Below are 18,591 nucleotides of genomic sequence, written 5' to 3'. Positions count from 1 at the left end.
AATAAAGATCCACTAACAACAAAAAAAGTGTATTAAAAAAAAAAAGATACAGTTTTAACAGTGTTTAATAAATATGCTAAAGAGAGAAATGCCAAATGCTATGGTGACAGAGGTTGGGTACCTAATGAGACTAGAAGAATACAAAAAGCTCTGGAGGAAGCACGTTTTAAAAGGAAACTGAGATGAAGATAAAGAAGCAGAGACATTCCAGGAAAAGGCCCAAAGTTTCAAAGACAACTGATGCTTTCGGAAAAGTCTACACAGTCCAGTATGTTGAACATGGGGGGATCAGGGTGAGGTAAATTGCAACAGTTATGGCTCAAATAGGTAGAAAGACAATAATAACCTTGTATTTCAAACAAGAAAATTGAGATTTTCACTCTGAAACTAACAAGAATTTTTAAGCAGGGAAAAAAACTGCTAAAAATAGACTGGTGGCCACGAAAAACAGACCAGAAAAGAATAAAACCAAGTAGGTGTGGGGGCACACATCTCAGCTACTCAGAGGCTAAAGCAGGAGAATCACAAGCTTGATGCTAGTCTGGGCAACTCAGCACAACTCTATTTCAAAATAAATTTTTTTAAAGTGGGATAGAAAAAAATAATTTATTAATACTCAATGTACGCTATGTTATTTCAATTAGTTGTTAAAGTAAATTACTTAATTCTGAAATATTAAATATAAAACATACAATTGAGCAGAAATTGATTAGGTGTGACATTTTAGTGAAAATCCAACTTTTAAAATAAACTCTAAGAATTTTAAGTATTTTTGTTTAGATGTCTAATTATAATTACTTACCTCACAGGCTCATAAGGCTGATCACATATGAAGAATCCTCTTCTCTGGAGTTGTATAATGTCTCCTTTTTTCAAATCCTTAAGGCAGGGATCCCCTAGCATTAGTTCTTCATGCTATAAAGACAACATAAGACCAAAATCACTTTTTCAAATTAGAGCACAGACAACTCTAAAATGCAAGCAGTTTTTGTAGTAGCTGAAATAGCCTCATTTTAAACAGATGTGCTTAAAAGATTACTACTTAAGCACAAAAACTGAAACAGCAATCTGTGAAAATAAATCAGTGACAAGCCACATGTGACGTGTGACTGTAATCTTAGCACTCAGGAGATTGAGGCAGGAGGATCAATTGAGCCTAAGAATTAGTGACTACCCTGGGCAACACAGAAAGACCCTGACTCAAAGTTAAATTAATTCCCCACTATAAATATAAAATACAATGGAAGAAACACATAACAGACTAAACTGAAAGGCATAACAGAGTGCAGGGGCTCTGGAGCTAAGGTGCATGGGTTTGAATACAGCCTCACTTCTGTCTTCAGGCAAGTTACTTCACTGTTTCACTATCATTTATAACATGAGAACATTATTGTTTAACATCTTTTTATTTAAATAAAATTCTATGAATCTTTTTTATATTACTTGAGAAACCAAAATACTTAAAATTGATTTTAAAAATGTTAAAGAAAAGTTTATATAATAAAGAAAGATGAAATATGGCTTATTTTAGAAGTTACCTTACTGTTCTTATTGACATACTGCTTAAAATCCTCATCTTTTCCTAGCACTGGCTTCGTGATCAAGTGCTCATAAGTGACACAGATTGCTGGAATTGGAAGAGCATGTGTAGTTTCAGCAAGCCAAGTGATCTTGGTAGTTTTCTTGTAGTCTTTGTTCTCCAAATTCAATTTTGCATCAAGAGATACAATTTTTCCATCTGCATTTCTAGATATGTTTGAAAAATATTCAAAGAAAATAAACTATAACTGCTATATGTGCATTATTTTATTTGACAATAATTAAATTACTAGAAAATAATTTATTATTTTCTTTTGATGGGCCGGGTGTGGTGGCACATAGCAGCTTGGGAGGCTGAGGCAGGAGGATCTAAGTTCAAAGTCAGTCTCAGCAACTTAGTGAGACCCTAAGCAACTTACCAGACCCTGTTTCTAAAAAAATGAAAAAGAATGGGGCTCCCTCTCCCTCTTAAGTACCCCTAGGTTCAATCCCTGGTACCAAAAAGAAATTTTCTTTGGAAAAATCTGAAATCAAACATATATTTGAGGGGCTGGGGTTGTGGCTCAGTGGTAGAGTGCTTGCCTCACATGTGTGAGACACTAGGTTCAATTCTCAGCACTGCATACAGATAAATAAAGGTTCACTGACAACTAAAAACAAACAAACAAACAAAAAAGCACCTTAAAATATATACATATGAATATTTGAATTTTTAATATATGCTAGGCATATATTAATAAGAGGAATAAAATGTAATCTCTGCTATCGAGGTATGTGACAACAGATCCCTACACATGATGAAGAACATGAATATACTTATAAATTTAAATGACCTGCATTAAACATTATAAAATACAAAATGTTATATTTAAAAATATCTAACAATTACTTGCATCATATGTAATAACACATAATGCAGTTCAGAACTTACATAAGTAAGTCTTAAGCATACTATGTTCATTGGTATGAACTAAAAATTAAATTAATAAGCACACATAGCATATTAATTAGAAAGTAAAATTCATCATTAACATTAACCAATTTTCAAGTAAATATCAGGAGAAAGTTTAAATATAAAATCCTGTTCAAAGCATCCTCCCACCCGATAACTAACTATACAATGACATGATAAGAATGATGTCTAAAGCACTATTTTTTGTGTCTAGATGTAGGCATTTTTAACATCACAAATAAAACATATCCTGATAGACTATTAGTAAACTGCAACATATACTTTAAGAAATTGTGTCCAGAGTTCGCAGTATCTATGTATATCTGGGCAGATTTACTAGTCAGCAACATGAATTGGTCTGAATTAAGTAATGTTTAATAAATAATGAACACAAAAGACTTTTTTCCATATTTATCTGAAAACAAACAAAAAAGTTCTTACTTGTATATTTTAGTAATGATGATGTTGCCCCAATTTATAAATGTAACCATCTCACCCTCTGAAAAAGTCTCTGCATCAGCACCTTCAATGAAAACTTTGGGGCTATACCACAAAGGCTTCAAGCCAATATCAGGATTCTGGTGAATGTAAAGAAAGGACAGTGTTGGTTGAAGCAATAATTTATTGAACCCAGCAGTAAAATTCATTCATTCATTCATTTTATTCTTTAACCAAAGTGATCTGTATTATCACACTTTAAAAACTCCACTAATATATTAGAAAGAAAATGCTTTACTTTTCTGCCATACATTTACTTTAACATAAATAGTCTCAATTCTGATTTTAGCATTTAAACAGTTAACAGCTATCAGAAAAAGTCACATTGGCCTCAGAGTAGAAATGGTGTTAGGTAAGACACCCTGACTCTAAGATTCCTTGTAGCCTAGGACAATCTAATCACTCACTGATTTCATACCTAAAACAGTATTATATCAGAAAATGCTTTGTTATCCTCAGAATCTCACTGATTCTGCACCAAAGGAGAAAAAAAGTTATTCCTGCTCAGTGGTTATAGAATTTATAAAAGAAAACATACTACTGTGGCAGGAAATTGTGGACCTTTCATATTTAAAAAGCCAAACTTTGAAGAAAGTGTAACATACGTGTATGGATAGAGAAATGTTCTTCTGCTGTTCCAGTGTGCATTGTATATGGAGAATAAGAGATATGGAGAATAAAAAGAATGCTGTCTTTGTTAGGTTTCAGTTTTTGTTTGACAGAGTTCACAAGAAAAAAATCTGTGAGAAGACCCTTTGAAAGAAATGTAAACTGTAATTGTTTAATCATTGTTCAATAACTGTGACAATGCATCTGAGAAAAATGTGAATTATAATAACTAATAATACAACTGAGCTTAAAATGGAATGCATACTGATTAAATACAGAAAAATAAATGAGGGAAATATTAATAATGACAACTCCACAGATTAAATTAGTAGTCCAGTCACAATTTAAGAGTGTGTTTCCTAACCAGGTATAGTGGCGCACATCTGTAATCCCAGAGGTTCAGGAGACTGAGGCAGGAAGATCATAAGATCAAAGTTGGCCTCAGCAACTTATCGAGACCCCAAGCAACTCAGCAAGACCCTGTCTCTAAATAAAATATAAAAAAGGGCTGGGGATGTGGCTCAATGGTTAAGTGCCCCTGAGTTCAACTCCTGGTACCAAAAAAAAAAAACCCAAAAAACTCAAAAAAAGTGTGCTCCCTAATCAATTAGTTATTTAACAATAAGCAGTACTTAGGAATTTAAGCTATTTGATTACAACTGTCATCTTAACAAATAAGCACTCAAAAAATTTGATTCTTGCTGGGTATGATGGTGCATATCTATAATCTGAGTGGTTTGGAAGGAAGAGGCAGGAGGACTCCAAATTCCAGGTCAGCCTAGCAACTTAGCTAGATCCTGTCTCACAATAAAAAATAAAAAGGGCTGGGGATGTAGCTCAGTGGAAAAGCACCTCTGGATTCAATTTCTAGTACCAAAATTAAGTGAATACATAATAAAATAAATGTAAATAATAAAATAATTTTAAAAAGTAGCTAAAGTCATACATAGAAAGACAATTATATATGGCTACAATTTAGAATGTTCATAGCCCTTCACTTCTTTTCAGCGGACACAACATCTTTGTTTTTTTTGTATGTGTTGCTGAGGATTGAACCCGGGCCACATGCATGCCAGGCAAGCACGCTACTGCTTGAGCCACATCCCCAGCCCCCCATTCACTTATAATAGACTTAATCTGTAACTACATGAGTGAACTGGTCTATGACCAAAGATTTTTAGACAACTTGCAAAACTAGAAGTGGAGGGCTGGGAATATAGCTCAGTTAGTAGAGTGCATGCCTTGCATGCACAAGGCCCTGGGTTCAATCCCAGCACCACACACAAACACACACACACACAAAACCAACCCATATTTTTGCTTGAAGACTGTCATCCAAGCAGTTACAACAATAATCCTGGCTTACCTAAAAGGAACTCTCTGCTACCCACATCTAAGATTTAAATTTGAAATTCAGATGGATAGTAATCACTTTTACTTCACAGATATTTTCCAAAATGCACTGTGACAGACTCTGGAGTTGTGATTCAATATTAGCAGATCTAAGGGACAGGGGCATAGCTCAGTGTTAAAACATTTGTCCATCATGTGTGAGGCCCTGGTTTTGTGTCCCAGTTCCATCACCCCCAGAAAAAGGAAAAGTGTGTGTTGTGTGTGTGTATGTGTTTTGAATGTTTTGGTTTAAAGACAAAGGTACTGTTAACAACCTAGAGAACAAATGTTATCTTAGCTTCCAAATAAAGAATGTGAATTTTAATATCTCATCTTTCAGAATGATTCCAGGAAGAATCTCTTTTTATCTAATATGTTTATCTCTACAGAATAAAAAATGAGCACCAAGCACGTAACAGCTTTGTGCCATATTATACAGTGGTAGAATCAATTTCTCCAGTAAGAAACTTACAAAAAGATTTGCTTCAACTGGCATCAAATCCTGACAAGTAATGCTGAATTGAAAATTATCCCCAAATCATGCTACTTCCATTAAGTACATTTTTATTTTTATAATCTTGCTCCTTCTTTTAAGAGAGAAAACATTAGTAAAACTGTAGGGTGACCTTTGGGTGTTTGGCTACTTCTTTCATCTCCTCCTGAGCTTCAAGGACATTCACTGGGATCACTTCTTTCTTCAATAATGCAACATATCGTGGAGCCACTGGATCAATAACCTACAACAAACACATCTTCATATTAAAAAACTGAAATATTTTGTAAGTATCATAAATAAAATAAGTAACCGAACAAGAACACTAACTGGCTTTGTTACTGCATTTACTAATTTTTTTGGTTTATCTTTTTGAATATTTAACTGTCAAGTCGGGAAAAAAAAGAAAACAATCATCAATTGAGACAACATAAAGGATTTAGTTTCTTCCCCAAGAATAACTATTGGCAAGTGAAGAGAATTCAACTTAATTATACTAGAAATATTTTGAAAATAATCTTTAAATTTGGTATTTGAAGGTAGGAGAAATCTTGTAGGATTACACATTCATCTCTTTAGGTAAATGTGATTTTCAATTTTGTATTGTTGGAGAAATCCATTTTAAGGAACTATAGATATTTCTGTTTTCAGTTTAATTTATTATCATCGGTATTAGGCAACACATTACCATCAAAAGCAGACCGACATTTGATCACTATAATAAGGCAACTTTTTAGATTAAAAGTATAAACAAGATAATTCTATTGGTCTATATGCACATTCAGGTTGGGAATCCCTAATCGGAAAATCCAAAATTTGAAACACTTCTGATTCCAAGCATTTTGGATAAAGGATACTCAACCTGTGTATACAACAATAAGAACCACTATATTTCCAGTACCTAGCAAGGAACAAATATCTGCAGAATAATGGAATGAATTGTCATACTTACTACACTATAACCTTTCCTACCTAAAAACAATAGGAGTAACCCCTTCAGAAGTCTACATACTTCTCTCAGTTACTATTCAAATTAAAATTATCCATAATAAACAATTATCATAGTTAATATTTAGGTACTATATAAAACCTTTAGCAAGAAAATACAGATGAAAGCAAATATAGAATCAAATGCACTAGTTTTTTGTTTTCCCTACCATTTAGAAGGGTGCAGGAAGTGGCATGGCTAATTAAACTTTCCTTTGTTTTATATTTTTTTACTGTTACTATTGTCAGAATGGCTTTTCTTTTGCTTTGAAGGTATGTTGAATAATATGGAAATTCTGAATAAACTCAAAGAATCCATTCTCAGAAGATCATTTATGCAAAGTTTAAAAGTACTACTTAAATTTCCCTCTTCTGCTACACCTCTCTGCTTGTATTATATGCCAATATTAAATTAACATCTAGTCTCTCTAGATTTTACTGTTTACCTGAATTTTCCTAGAGGCTTAAAGGTCATTCTTACTAGTTACGGGTTCCTTCTCTCAGCTTCTACTGAGTAAAAATGATACAAGATTTTATTTGTGACAACTCAGTTTATTATTTAAGCCACCAAGATAAAAATTTTTTAAAGATGCTACAAGACAATCCTATCTTAGTTCCGTTCACTGCAGCTCAGTTTCCACAGCTGACAAAAAAAGTAAAAGACTGTTTCCAATGGTAGACTAATCACTGAGGCAACTGTGAGCACAATCCCAGGCCACTTAAACCTAAAGAATTATGGTGACATTGTCTGAAGTAAAGTCTGGAAATCTAGTTTTAAGCAAGCATTGTGAAGGATGGTCAGGACCAGGCAAGTCTGGCAAATCTTGGATTCAAAAGTCCTTTTTTGCTCTAAAATTATATAAATCTAAAAACGTTTCTGCTTCAGTGGTGTCCTGATAGGTATCCAAGTACATGCGACTAAACAGAGTAGGTCTCCAGACTCCTTAATATACTTCAACCGGAACAGCTTCCTGTTTAATTTCTGGGGATTATTCCAATTTTTCATTGTAAGACTACTTCTTTGAGGGCAAGGGAGATAAGTCTCCACATTCTTTATTAGTTGGGGACAGATGCAAGGGGTGAGAGGGATGAGAACTAGGGAAAACTGTTAACTCACTACTAAAATACTAACATACGTGTATTTTTTTTAAATGAAGCAGTAAATATAGGTTCAGAGAAACATATTAACAGGTCTGAAATGAACACCTAAAAGCTGTGACTCTTCTGCCTGGACTGAAAAGTTTAAATCTTAATAAAACTAAAGATAGCTAGACATAGTGGTGAAAGCCTGTAATCCCAGCTACTCTGGGGGCTGAGGCAGGAGAATCACAAGTTCAAGGCCAGTCTGGGCAACATAGCTTGAGTTCAATGGGGGTAGACACAGAAGGAGAAGGAGAGAGGGGGAGGTAAAGAGAGAAAATAAAATTAGAGGACCAGTCCAGAAGGTCTAAAATATGCACAAGAAAAGTTCCAGAGAGAAGAAAGAAAATACAGTTAGATAGGGGCTGAGGTTACAGCTCAGTGGTACAGCATGTGCTTCCCATGCACAAGTCCTTGAGAGAAAGAAAAAAGTAAGAAAAAAAAAAAAAGAATTTAAGAAAAATTCCCAGAATTTAAGGAATGAGTTTCAAAAGCAGGACCCACATGCCCAAACTGGGAATACTATCATGAAATTTCAAATTAAAAACCAGGTTATTCGCAAGGTCTCAAAAATTCTTCATTTCATACTTCTCTTCTCAGGGATCTTCCAGAGGGTATACAAAAGCAAAGCAAGAGGGTAAACAAAAAAAGAAAAAAATAGCTCAATGATAACTAAATCTCTTGTACAAAAAAAAAAAAAAAAAAAAAGAAAAGGAATAGCTACGCTTGGTGGTATATTCCTATATATAGTTCCAGTTATCTAGGAGGCTAAGTCAAAAGAAATGCTTGAGTCCAGGACTTTGAGACCAGCTTAGCAACATGGACTCTGGTCTCAAAACAAAAACAAAAACAAAAAACTAAGAGGGAAGACCCAGAAAACAGGAGACCATTACAGGGAAAAGGGAATTCCCAGGGAATAAAGAGAGACCTGAACAGTCAGCTATGTCTCAGAAGCAAAACAGGCCACTACTCTAGATCCCAACAAAACAGCATAAAAACCCTGGCAGAGATGTTTTCATGATGAAACTCAAAGAACACAAGAGATACATGAGCATCTTGGTAGGAAATTCAGTAAATCCATTGACTTTGAGAAAGAATGAGAAAAGTAAACAAATGAGGGGGGAAATGACACAAATCAACCATGGAGGAAACCAAAAGGTGATGAGAAAAATTAAGAGACCTAAATCCTCACATTCAATCATGAGAAGATAACTGATCACACCAAAAACTAAAAACAAAAGTAGCAACATTTCATTTAGCGATAGCATTTCATTTCATTTCATTGGGGCAATAAATGCCAAAAGAATTATCTAAGAGAAATGAAAGTGGTTTCTCTAGAAAAAGAAAATGGAAGGAATGACAGGAGATTATGTTGTTTAACTTCAACAGATTTTACAGAATTATCTAAATGAAATATATTTCATACATTTGAACCAGGTATATATAACTTGATTAAAACTTAAATCTTCAGGCAGGACACGGTGGCCCATGCTCGTAATCCCAGTGACTCAGGAGGCTGAGACAGGAGAATCACAAGTTCAAGGGAAGCCTCATCAACTTATTGAAGCCCTGTCTCAAAATAAAAAGGGGTATTGGGGATATAGCACAGTGGTAAAGTGTGCTTAGATTAAATCCTTGGTACCTACCCACAAAACTTAAATCCTTAAATATTGGATTATTAATAAAAGGTATATCAAAGTTAACTTTGCCTGTAATTCTATTCAGATTTATTAGTAACTGCAGCAACAGAAAAAACCAATTAATAATTCCTTTATGATTGAAAAATTGACTAAAAACAAAGGACTAAATAAAATAAATTCAACACACATGCAAGACAAGCAACTATTTCTTGAGACAAGACATAAGCACAATCAAGCAGCAATCCCAACAAAGAATTTACAGAACACAATCACAGAAACCAAAGTTTAAAACATGGCACTTTTAATGATTTGCCTTATTATAGTGTCCAAGCATCTGCTTCCAATTAGTAATTAATAATGTCAATATGCAATATTCCTCATTTGATTTTTCAGTTAAACAAAGTCTTTTTTTAAAAATAGCTACATTCAATAAGACACAGAAATTACCATTAATAAACCTTCAAGACAACTCAATAAAAAATGTAATTTCAAAACTCTTCTGTCCTCTAAACCACACAAGGGAACAGCAGAATGAAGTTAGTCAAGGCTTCCCTTTGTCATTAAGACAAGAGGACACATTTTATAAAACTAGGAATAATGCATTTTCAGTGTATTTGTATGAACAAGTCTTTTATATAAATGTGATTGTGCTTCAAAGCTGTATAACATCTCAGGGCATAACATGTAATATGCTAGAAGCTATATTTAAATAAGGCAAATAAAAGCATTAATACCTTCTTACAGAGTGCTCGCAGCTTGAAAGCAGAAAAATGAAATGCAAAGTGTTTGTAAAAGATTTAAGGAAAAAACTACTATCATTTCCCTGACCTCCAAGTTTGTTTCAATTATTGGTACTTGCTGGAGTAGTTATTTAAAAAAGGAAAACATTCCATTTTCCTGAAAGTCTGCAAAATGACAATACTCTTCACAAATTTTTCTCTACCATATGCACACTAATGAATTCTACATATATACATTACTTGAGTTAGGCAGGAGGAAAAAGAACTGAGAGTTAAGCATGTACCTTTTTGTTAAATGCCCAGATTTTGTCCCATTCCATGTTTACAACTGAACGTGAGGAGCCCTTGAAAAACAATAATAAAGTTAAGAATAAATATTATTAGGTAGAATTGTTTTTTACTTAAAGTCAAGCTCATGTTTAGAAAAAAATAAACTCTAATATTTTCAAATTTAAATTGTTACCTTTGAACAGTTTTTGTCAAAGCTCAGTTTACAGACTGCTCAGTCAACATCATGTATTTTACTGAGTAAAAGATTGCAGCTGCTTTGTCTAATACTAGCTTAGGAATTTAGGTCATTACCAATTTTCCACTATTATAAATATGTGCTATACTTACTCCCTTTGTAAAATTTCTGCCCTTGTAACATAAGGCATAAATAGGGAATACAAAGAACAAAGATAATAATACCCAGAGGGAGATTAACTGAGATACTTGAGAATTCAAACAGACACTAGAAAAGAAACCAAAACTCACTTGAGCAGCAATGAACTGTTTCAGTCCTTCAACTGTCATCCCTCTTCTTAGTACACCACGAACTGTGGGAAACCTTGGGTCATCCCTGGAAAATATGCATAATTTTTAAATACCAAGTTTGTTTGTTCTTTTCAATGTGCAGATACAGAGAATAGAAGATTCTTAATGAATTATAAATTGTATTCAGCTTATTAAATATTTGGGCTAAGAATTGGTTACAGTCATTGGAGAGATTTCAGTATCAATGCATCCAAGTCCATGAAAGAGAAAAACTACTTTCTAGTTACATGTTGTTATAAATAAATGCATTTCTGGAAATAGCAAAAGTACATTTCCAAAAAAAATAAGAGGGCTGGGGTTGTGGCTCAGTGGTAAAGCACTTGCCTAGAATTTGAGGCCTTGGGTTTGATCCTTAAAGATAAATAAAGATAACATGTCCATCTACAACTAAAAAATACTAAAAAATACAATGATGAAATATTGATTACTTTCAAAGAAGGAAAACACACGCATTAGTACATCTTCATTTGATTTTTATTTAACAAATATTCAAAGTCCAATTCTACATATGACCATGAGAATCAGAAATGATATGCCATCCGTGTATAAATACACATGTACGAATGTATATATAGGTAAATGATATTCTGCAGGAATTTCCAAACCTCACTAAGTATGAAATAGCATATTTTGTATGGGGTCCAAGATAAACCTGACTTTTTTCAGCTCCATAGTAAAAAATATATATTTTGTAACTTGGTCACCAGCATGTTGATACTAACATAAGCTAATATACAAATTTTTGTTAACCTATGCTGGGCTTAGTGCTGCATGCCTATAATCACAGCAGGTCAGGAGGCTAAAGTAGGAAGATTGAAAGTTTGAGGCCAGTCTCAGCAACTCAGTGAGACCCTAAGCAACTTGATGAGCCCCCCGTCTCAAAAAAATGGTAAAGCATTCCTGGGTCAATTGTGAGCACCTCGCCCCCCCAACACCAAAAAAAATTTTTCTTTGTTAATGTAAGTTAAAAAGAATTTTTTTAGACTTCTTAAATATGATAACCAGGCTTCTTTTACAAATACCTGGGTAGGGCTTAACGTAATAACACACCTATAATCTCAACTACTCAGGAGACTAAGACAAGAGGATAGAGAGTTCAACACCATCCTGGACAACTTAATGAAACCCCATCTCAAAATAAAATAAAAATGGCCCAGGGATATAGCTCAGTGGTAGAGTGCTCACCTAGAATATAAGAGGCCGTGGGTCTGATCCCCAGTCCAAAAAACAAACAAACAAACAAATAAATAACAAAGATACATGGAAATAAAATCACTTTCATTTTTACACTTATCTTTCTTAGGGAGCGGGGGATACAGCTCAATTAGTAGAGTGCTTGCCTTGTGTGCACAAGACCATGGGTTCAATCCCCAGCACCAAAAAAAAAAAGAATCCCATGTGGAATACACTAATATGCTACAGAAATTTAAAACTCTTTCTACGTCTGAATCTTTTGGGAATTGCTTCACCAATAAGATGGGTTCTCACCTGAGGCAGAGACCATTTATATCCTTACCTTACCTCAGGAGTATTTTGGCTTCTGTGAATGAAAAATCTCAGAGTCATAGCAATGTAGAAAATGGTAATCAGATCTACAAAGAAATAAAATCAAAACCACTTTTCTATTAAAAAACTTTCCTAGAACTCTTGTGAGTTCTGCAGAGGATATGACCTCATGTATGTGTTTCATTCCCATGTGTACTGGTCCACAGTAGGCATCCAAGTTTGCAGCAAGTTTGCAAGGAGGGGAAGCCCTAATGTACTAGTTGAAATGAAGGTATGAGTCAGGAATTCTATAGGCTTATTATACCACCTTCCAGATCTAAAGCAGGTTAAAAAAAAAAAAAAAAATCACTGGTATAGGTTTTTTGTTTCTTTGTCAATTCTAGGTAATATTAAACGTACCATCCATCAACCAGTCCTTCGTTGACAAACCACGTGAGTTTTCTTTTGGACAGCACTGTGTTGTTAAGATTTAGTCTACTATATTCCCAAATATATGGTTTTCTTATTCCTAAAGCTTCAATAATCCAATAAAACTGCTCATCTCTGTCATGATATTCTGTTGTTCTCAGGGCATGTGTAACACCTTCAATGCTGTCAACTATGGGGCAGGCAAAATCATATGTAGGATAAACACTAGGGGAAAAAAAAGAGAATGTTTAAAAATCAACATGCAATATTTTACACTTGTCAGAAAAAGTATTTACAAGCAGCAATACAAATCTAAAACATACATTATAAGAGTTTTTTAAAAACAAACAGATTTATGACTCAACTCAAAATATAACAAAACATTATCAGCTTTTGAAAACAATGGTCTGCTGGGTGTAGTAGTGTAGGCCTGTAATTCCTTCCAGAGACTGAAGCAGGAGGATTACAAGTTTGAGGCCCACCTTGGTAATTAAGTGAGACTCTATCTCAAAATAAAAAGACCAGGGATGTAGCTCAATGGAAAAGTGCCCCTAGGTTTAATGCCCAGTACTGGGGGTGATGGGAGATAAGTCAGTAGCCCAACTCAACATTCAAATTAAAAAGCATATCTGTAATTTTATACACAATTGGGTATTGGCTTGGCAAATTCTATAATCATATTTCTACAATGACCAATATAAAACATGGTAGGAACCAATATGCAATATTTATGACAGCTCTGAAAGAATTTAGCTTTTGAATATTTTTTAATAATCCCTCTAATAGATACCTAAAGGTCTTAACAGTGTTGTAGTTAAGTGTATTCAAGAACAGTATTTTACAGCTGGGGATGTAACTCAGTTGCTTGCCTAATACCCCCAAGGCCCTGGGTTCAATCCCAATCACCCCCCCTCCCACATACACAAGCATACAATAACAACAACATAACAAAATGGGAGTAAAACAATGTTTTGTAAGTTTAAAAAAAAGAAAGAAAATTATTAGGTTAATTACCGTTCTGCTTAAAATGTGACAGAATAAAACTCAACTTTTAAAGAGATATTATTATATTATCTTCTAGTTAAGACACAAGTTAAGAAACCATTACATTATACTACAAAGGAAACCTTGAGGAGAATCAGGGCTGGGAAGAGTGGCAGCTATTTTCAAAAAACTCACACATGGTTGCAATTTTTGATACTGAAAATGTATATTCAGTGGAAGAGCACTGCCCTGGGTTCCATCCCTAGTGTAGGGGACACACACAGACACACAGATACACACATTCTTACAACAAAAAACCCTGTTACTTTGAAAACCTACACAGTAAAACTAAACACTTGAAAAAAAAAATTGTTTTCTTATATTGTTCACATTTCAGTATATTTTTATACCATCACTTTTCTAAGTCACCTTATGCCTAGAATTTATTACAAAAAGAGAAAAATCTTTATCTAAAGATATACACCACAGTATACCTACCCAATCAATACATGAAAAGCAAATTTAGACAGACTCAAAAAGTTGTATAGATTAAAATGACCTATGAAATAACTTTAACACATAAGCCTTTTTAAAAGGCTTGCAGCTTAATCTATGGATAAAAAAAGATCCTGATTTCCTGACTTTTCTACATCTATTCCATGTTTATAGGGTAAATCAAAGCAAAAGCAAGAAGGCTATCTAGCAATATGAAAAGAAATTCACTTACTTGTATTTGTTCCCAGTTCTTGGGTGTGGTTGAATTTTGCAGCGATAAAGAGTTGGGTCCCTCATGCAACCATTATTACTACTCATGTCAATTTTTGCTCGCAAGCAACAAGACTGACCAAACTGGCTCCCTTTTTTCATTTCTTCCCACATTTGTAGATTCTTCTCAACAGCTATAAAATGATAGTTATATTACAGTTTATATAATGTATTAATTACTAACTTGGTTGAAATAAAATTACTTTGTAATTCAATGCAAATCTTCATTTTATATTATAAACATGCTCCCTTGGTTTAAACACATTGTTAACAGTTAAAATATCTGACACCAAGAACATTTCCTTATGAAAGTTATCTGACAAAATAGAAAATACACTCTAAATATGTTTAAAGGATAAAGTCAACCCATTTCCTGATACAGCAGAAATTAAGGATAAGAGAAGAGGTTTTTCTCATCTGATATTTCTCATTTTCCATTCATGGCACAACTGGTCAAGCCCTTGTCTTCTTCCCCACCCAAACTTAACACTGTGCCTTTAAAGTAGAAGCATTCTCTTCCTTTGCTGCCTCATGCCCACAGGACAGAGCAAGTTTGGCCTGGCCCTTGGGGCCCACAGGCGTTGGCGCTGCAGCCCGTGCCCGTCTGAAGAACACGGCTCGGGCTGAGAGCCTGAGCCCGTGGGCTCCCTGCAAGTCCCTTCAGTCATCCCAATGAGAAGCAGGAAACTCTTGGATCCGAGAAAACGAGAGATGACAGAAAAAAAAGTGTACAATAAAGAAGAAAGTTTTAATTCCAGAAAAAAGGACTCTATGTCCTGAGAGACTACAGTCCTACCTATATCAGAATATTAAAAGCCTACCCCTCTACTGTAAGAAAGAACTCTTAAATAACCCTTCTTGTTGGAAACTTCTGAAGACATAATAGACATTTTACCTGTACTCAACAATCAAAATAGATTCAAAAGTCTAGTTAACATTTTTTGAAAATGTAGATAAAAAAGGCTTACTATGATAAATTAAATTTACTATATTTCTCAAATGTAACATTCAAGACTTAAACATTACAGAAGTTCTGGCAACATAATTACAAAATGAAACAGCACAGTTTAGAAGTTTAGGACACAAGTTATGAGTAAGAAAGGTATGCTCTTCAGTCATGTGAAATTTCAGAGATACAGGGTAACATTAAGTTTATATATTATACTCACATGTATCCACATACTGAAAGGAAGACTTGGGTGCTAAAAGCATTATCATCAAACATTTTAGAAATGGTATTGTGTCCCTGAGCTCAATCAGGGCCAGCACCATCAAAAAAAAAAAAAAAAAAAAGTATCTACAAATGTTAATTATTTAAATTAAAAGAACTATAGAATATTACAGAAGGAATCCTTCAAATAAAATAAATGCACTGCAAATGACTGCATGTAATAAGAAAGATTACAGGCATGGACACTTCATATGCAACTGTGATGCTAATAAAAACAGTAAGAATGTAAAGATGATGAAGAAAAAAGATCTCAATGAGATTAATCAATGTACAAATTATAATTTTGAAAGTGTTTTAAACCAGCATCTTTCACAAAAAAGAAATCATGTGCTACTTAAGAAACATAATAAAAGAATCAATTAAAATATAAGATACTAAATGTGCCTTACAGTTTTTTCTATGTTTGGACTCTATCCTCTGTTCACGTTCTGCTTTCATCTGCTCAGCAGGAGTATCATCCACATAAGCCTTCCCTTCTTGGATTAATTTCTCTGCATATTTCATTATAGTTTCAAAATGATCTGAAGTATAAGTAAATTGATCTGGTTTGATATGCAACAATGCAACATCTTCCAAGATAACCTGCAATAAGAAATCAAAATAACCATTAGTACATCTTGCACTTTCTTGTGCATTTTAATCCTTGATACTGCATTCTGAGCACATGTCATAAAATACCATCAGTCTTTAACAGCCTGAAAATGGTTATGGAAGTTGTATGACATTAGATCAGAAAAGAAAAAAGAGAGAGACAGATATTCAGTATATGATCTTCCAAATTTCCAGTTGGGAAAGCTGGTCTAATGATGGAGCTTTCAATTTACTCTGGAAAAGCTGGTTGTTATTGGTTATACTGACAATCATTTGCCCCTCTGTAGTTCTTCTGAATAAAGATGTAAGAGGCTAGAAAACCACATTTTCCAATATCTATTTAGTATTCATTTTATTCATAAACTTAAGATTATATGACAAAAAGGAAACCTGCCTCCAGTGAAACTGGTACTCACAGGAAAATATAGCATGTAGGTAAATTCTGCAGTGATTAGAGAGAGAAAAATAAATTAAATTCTTGGTATGGGAACTCAACATTTCTTCGCTTAGGTCTAGGATATGGAACATACAGATGAAAGGTAAAAAGCAGCTATCAAACAAAATTTATGTTCATACCATAAAGGAATCAGGTCACCCTCTATTTTTAATGAACTTTCTGAAAAAGAGGTCATCTACAATTTTAATTACCTTCTCAAAATCTTCCTTTTCTTTTTCAGGATTTGTGTCATCAAATCTCATGATCAGTTTCCCTTTAAAGTTAACCTGGTAGTGCTGGTTCAGAAGAGCAGCTTTTGCATGCCCAATGTGTAAGTAACTAAAACAAAAACATTTCACAAAGAAACTCATTAACAAGTTTTAACTAAATACTTAAACTTAACCTTTTTGAGGAGAACTAAACAAAAATCTAATTGGTACTTCAATCATTTTCTAAGAAGTACTATGATAAAAAATCTAAGCCTAACAGAGACAAAAGACTACAACATTTATAATCATAAGAAACAACTTCATATGCAAAAGCTGACAAAGGGAAAAACATTTACAAACATTACAACCATAAAGAAAATATTTTTCTGTTTTTCAAAAGGAATGGTCATTCAGTTAGAGGAAAACTGCTTCCAAAACTGTTGCCAATGCTACCTGGTAGTGCATTTTTAATAAGACCTGTTGCTACTGGGAACTGGATACCCACCTAATAACCACTAAAGAATAGCACCTGACACTGTCACTGCATCATGATGGCTAAATCTGAGAGTAAATGAGAATTAGGAATCCAAAGAAAAGCCACCTTACTTCTGTAGGCTTTAGTTTTTTCAAATGCCAATAAAAAGATTTTAACTAAGTGGTAAGTTTCACCCTAGCATCAATACTCTATGAATCCAAATCTATGAAAATACCATTCTGTTTCTATAAGCAGCTGACAATGATAAGGAATCAGAGGCATTATTGATCAATTTCCTCTATCAGTGCTGTGGGTCAAAAACAACATCCTGTACCACTTGTGTTAAAAATACATTCAACTGGGCAAAAAACAAGGCATGAAGTAGTTTAAATAATTAGCTTTCCCTAATTTTTATTAGTTTCAACTGATAATTGTAGCAGTGACTGTTTAAGACAGTCACTAATTACACAGTACATCTTTAATCTAACTTGATATCCAACATAGGAGGGAAAAATACAATCCCTTGTATGTCTCTGCATTATTCTTTAAATCAATCAGTCTTTTAGAAATTCATACAGCATTCCAGATCAACTATTTAATTTCAAGAAGGCTTTATATGCAGAAGTCAATGCAGACAAATACATGAGGCCCTGGGTTAAATGCCTACCACCAAAAAAAAAAAAAAAAAAGGTGGGGGGAGGGGGGCAATGAAATGAAATGAAAACATAGCTTGTGCTTAAATAAAGTTACGTGACTCTAAAATAATGCATGCCATTCTAACAATTCCCAAACCTCAAGAAAGCTAATAGGATTATAAAATATTCACAAAACAACTCAAATAATCAGCTCAAAAGAAAACCTCTGTCATAAGAGCTAAAGAAAGTACATTAGTTAGTAGTGATGCAGAATTAGGATTCTACCACTCATAACAAACACAAGCAGCATGATCATCAGTTGCATGGACTCTGAAGCCAAATGGTGTAGGTTTGATAAGTTACTAAAACATCCTATGAATCACTTTATGAAACCATCTGTACAACAGATTGTAACAGTGCCTTCCTCACAGGGGTTTTAGGATTAATGATTTATTTTTATGAAAAATACTTTGTAGTATATGCACATACGGATAATAAGTATGTAAAATACTTGGTAGTATCTGGAACATTCGTGTTAGCTAAGA

General features: G+C 34.0%; 1 protein-coding gene across 1 annotated transcript in view; it reads right to left on the bottom strand.

Moving 5' to 3' along the window:
- Eprs1 (glutamyl-prolyl-tRNA synthetase 1) overlaps positions 1–18,591 on the bottom strand; it is a 75,485-nt gene that overhangs the window by 43,118 nt on the left and 13,776 nt on the right. Inside the window, exons 7-16 of the mRNA XM_076873118.1 lie at positions 16,940–17,066; positions 16,090–16,282; positions 14,432–14,603; positions 12,712–12,945; positions 10,747–10,831; positions 10,275–10,334; positions 5,617–5,727; positions 2,933–3,069; positions 1,539–1,746; positions 803–915 (exon numbers count right to left, since the gene is read on the bottom strand). Coding sequence (XP_076729233.1) covers positions 803–915; positions 1,539–1,746; positions 2,933–3,069; positions 5,617–5,727; positions 10,275–10,334; positions 10,747–10,831; positions 12,712–12,945; positions 14,432–14,603; positions 16,090–16,282; positions 16,940–17,066 — 1,440 coding nt within the window. The remainder of the gene's footprint in view (positions 1–802; positions 916–1,538; positions 1,747–2,932; positions 3,070–5,616; positions 5,728–10,274; positions 10,335–10,746; positions 10,832–12,711; positions 12,946–14,431; positions 14,604–16,089; positions 16,283–16,939; positions 17,067–18,591) is intronic.

This window comes from Callospermophilus lateralis, chromosome 13 (assembly GCF_048772815.1).
Source record: "Callospermophilus lateralis isolate mCalLat2 chromosome 13, mCalLat2.hap1, whole genome shotgun sequence".
Taxonomy (NCBI): domain Eukaryota; kingdom Metazoa; phylum Chordata; class Mammalia; order Rodentia; family Sciuridae; genus Callospermophilus; species Callospermophilus lateralis.
Note: the sequence above shows the minus strand (reverse complement) of the source record. Positions and strands in the feature narration are given on the sequence as shown.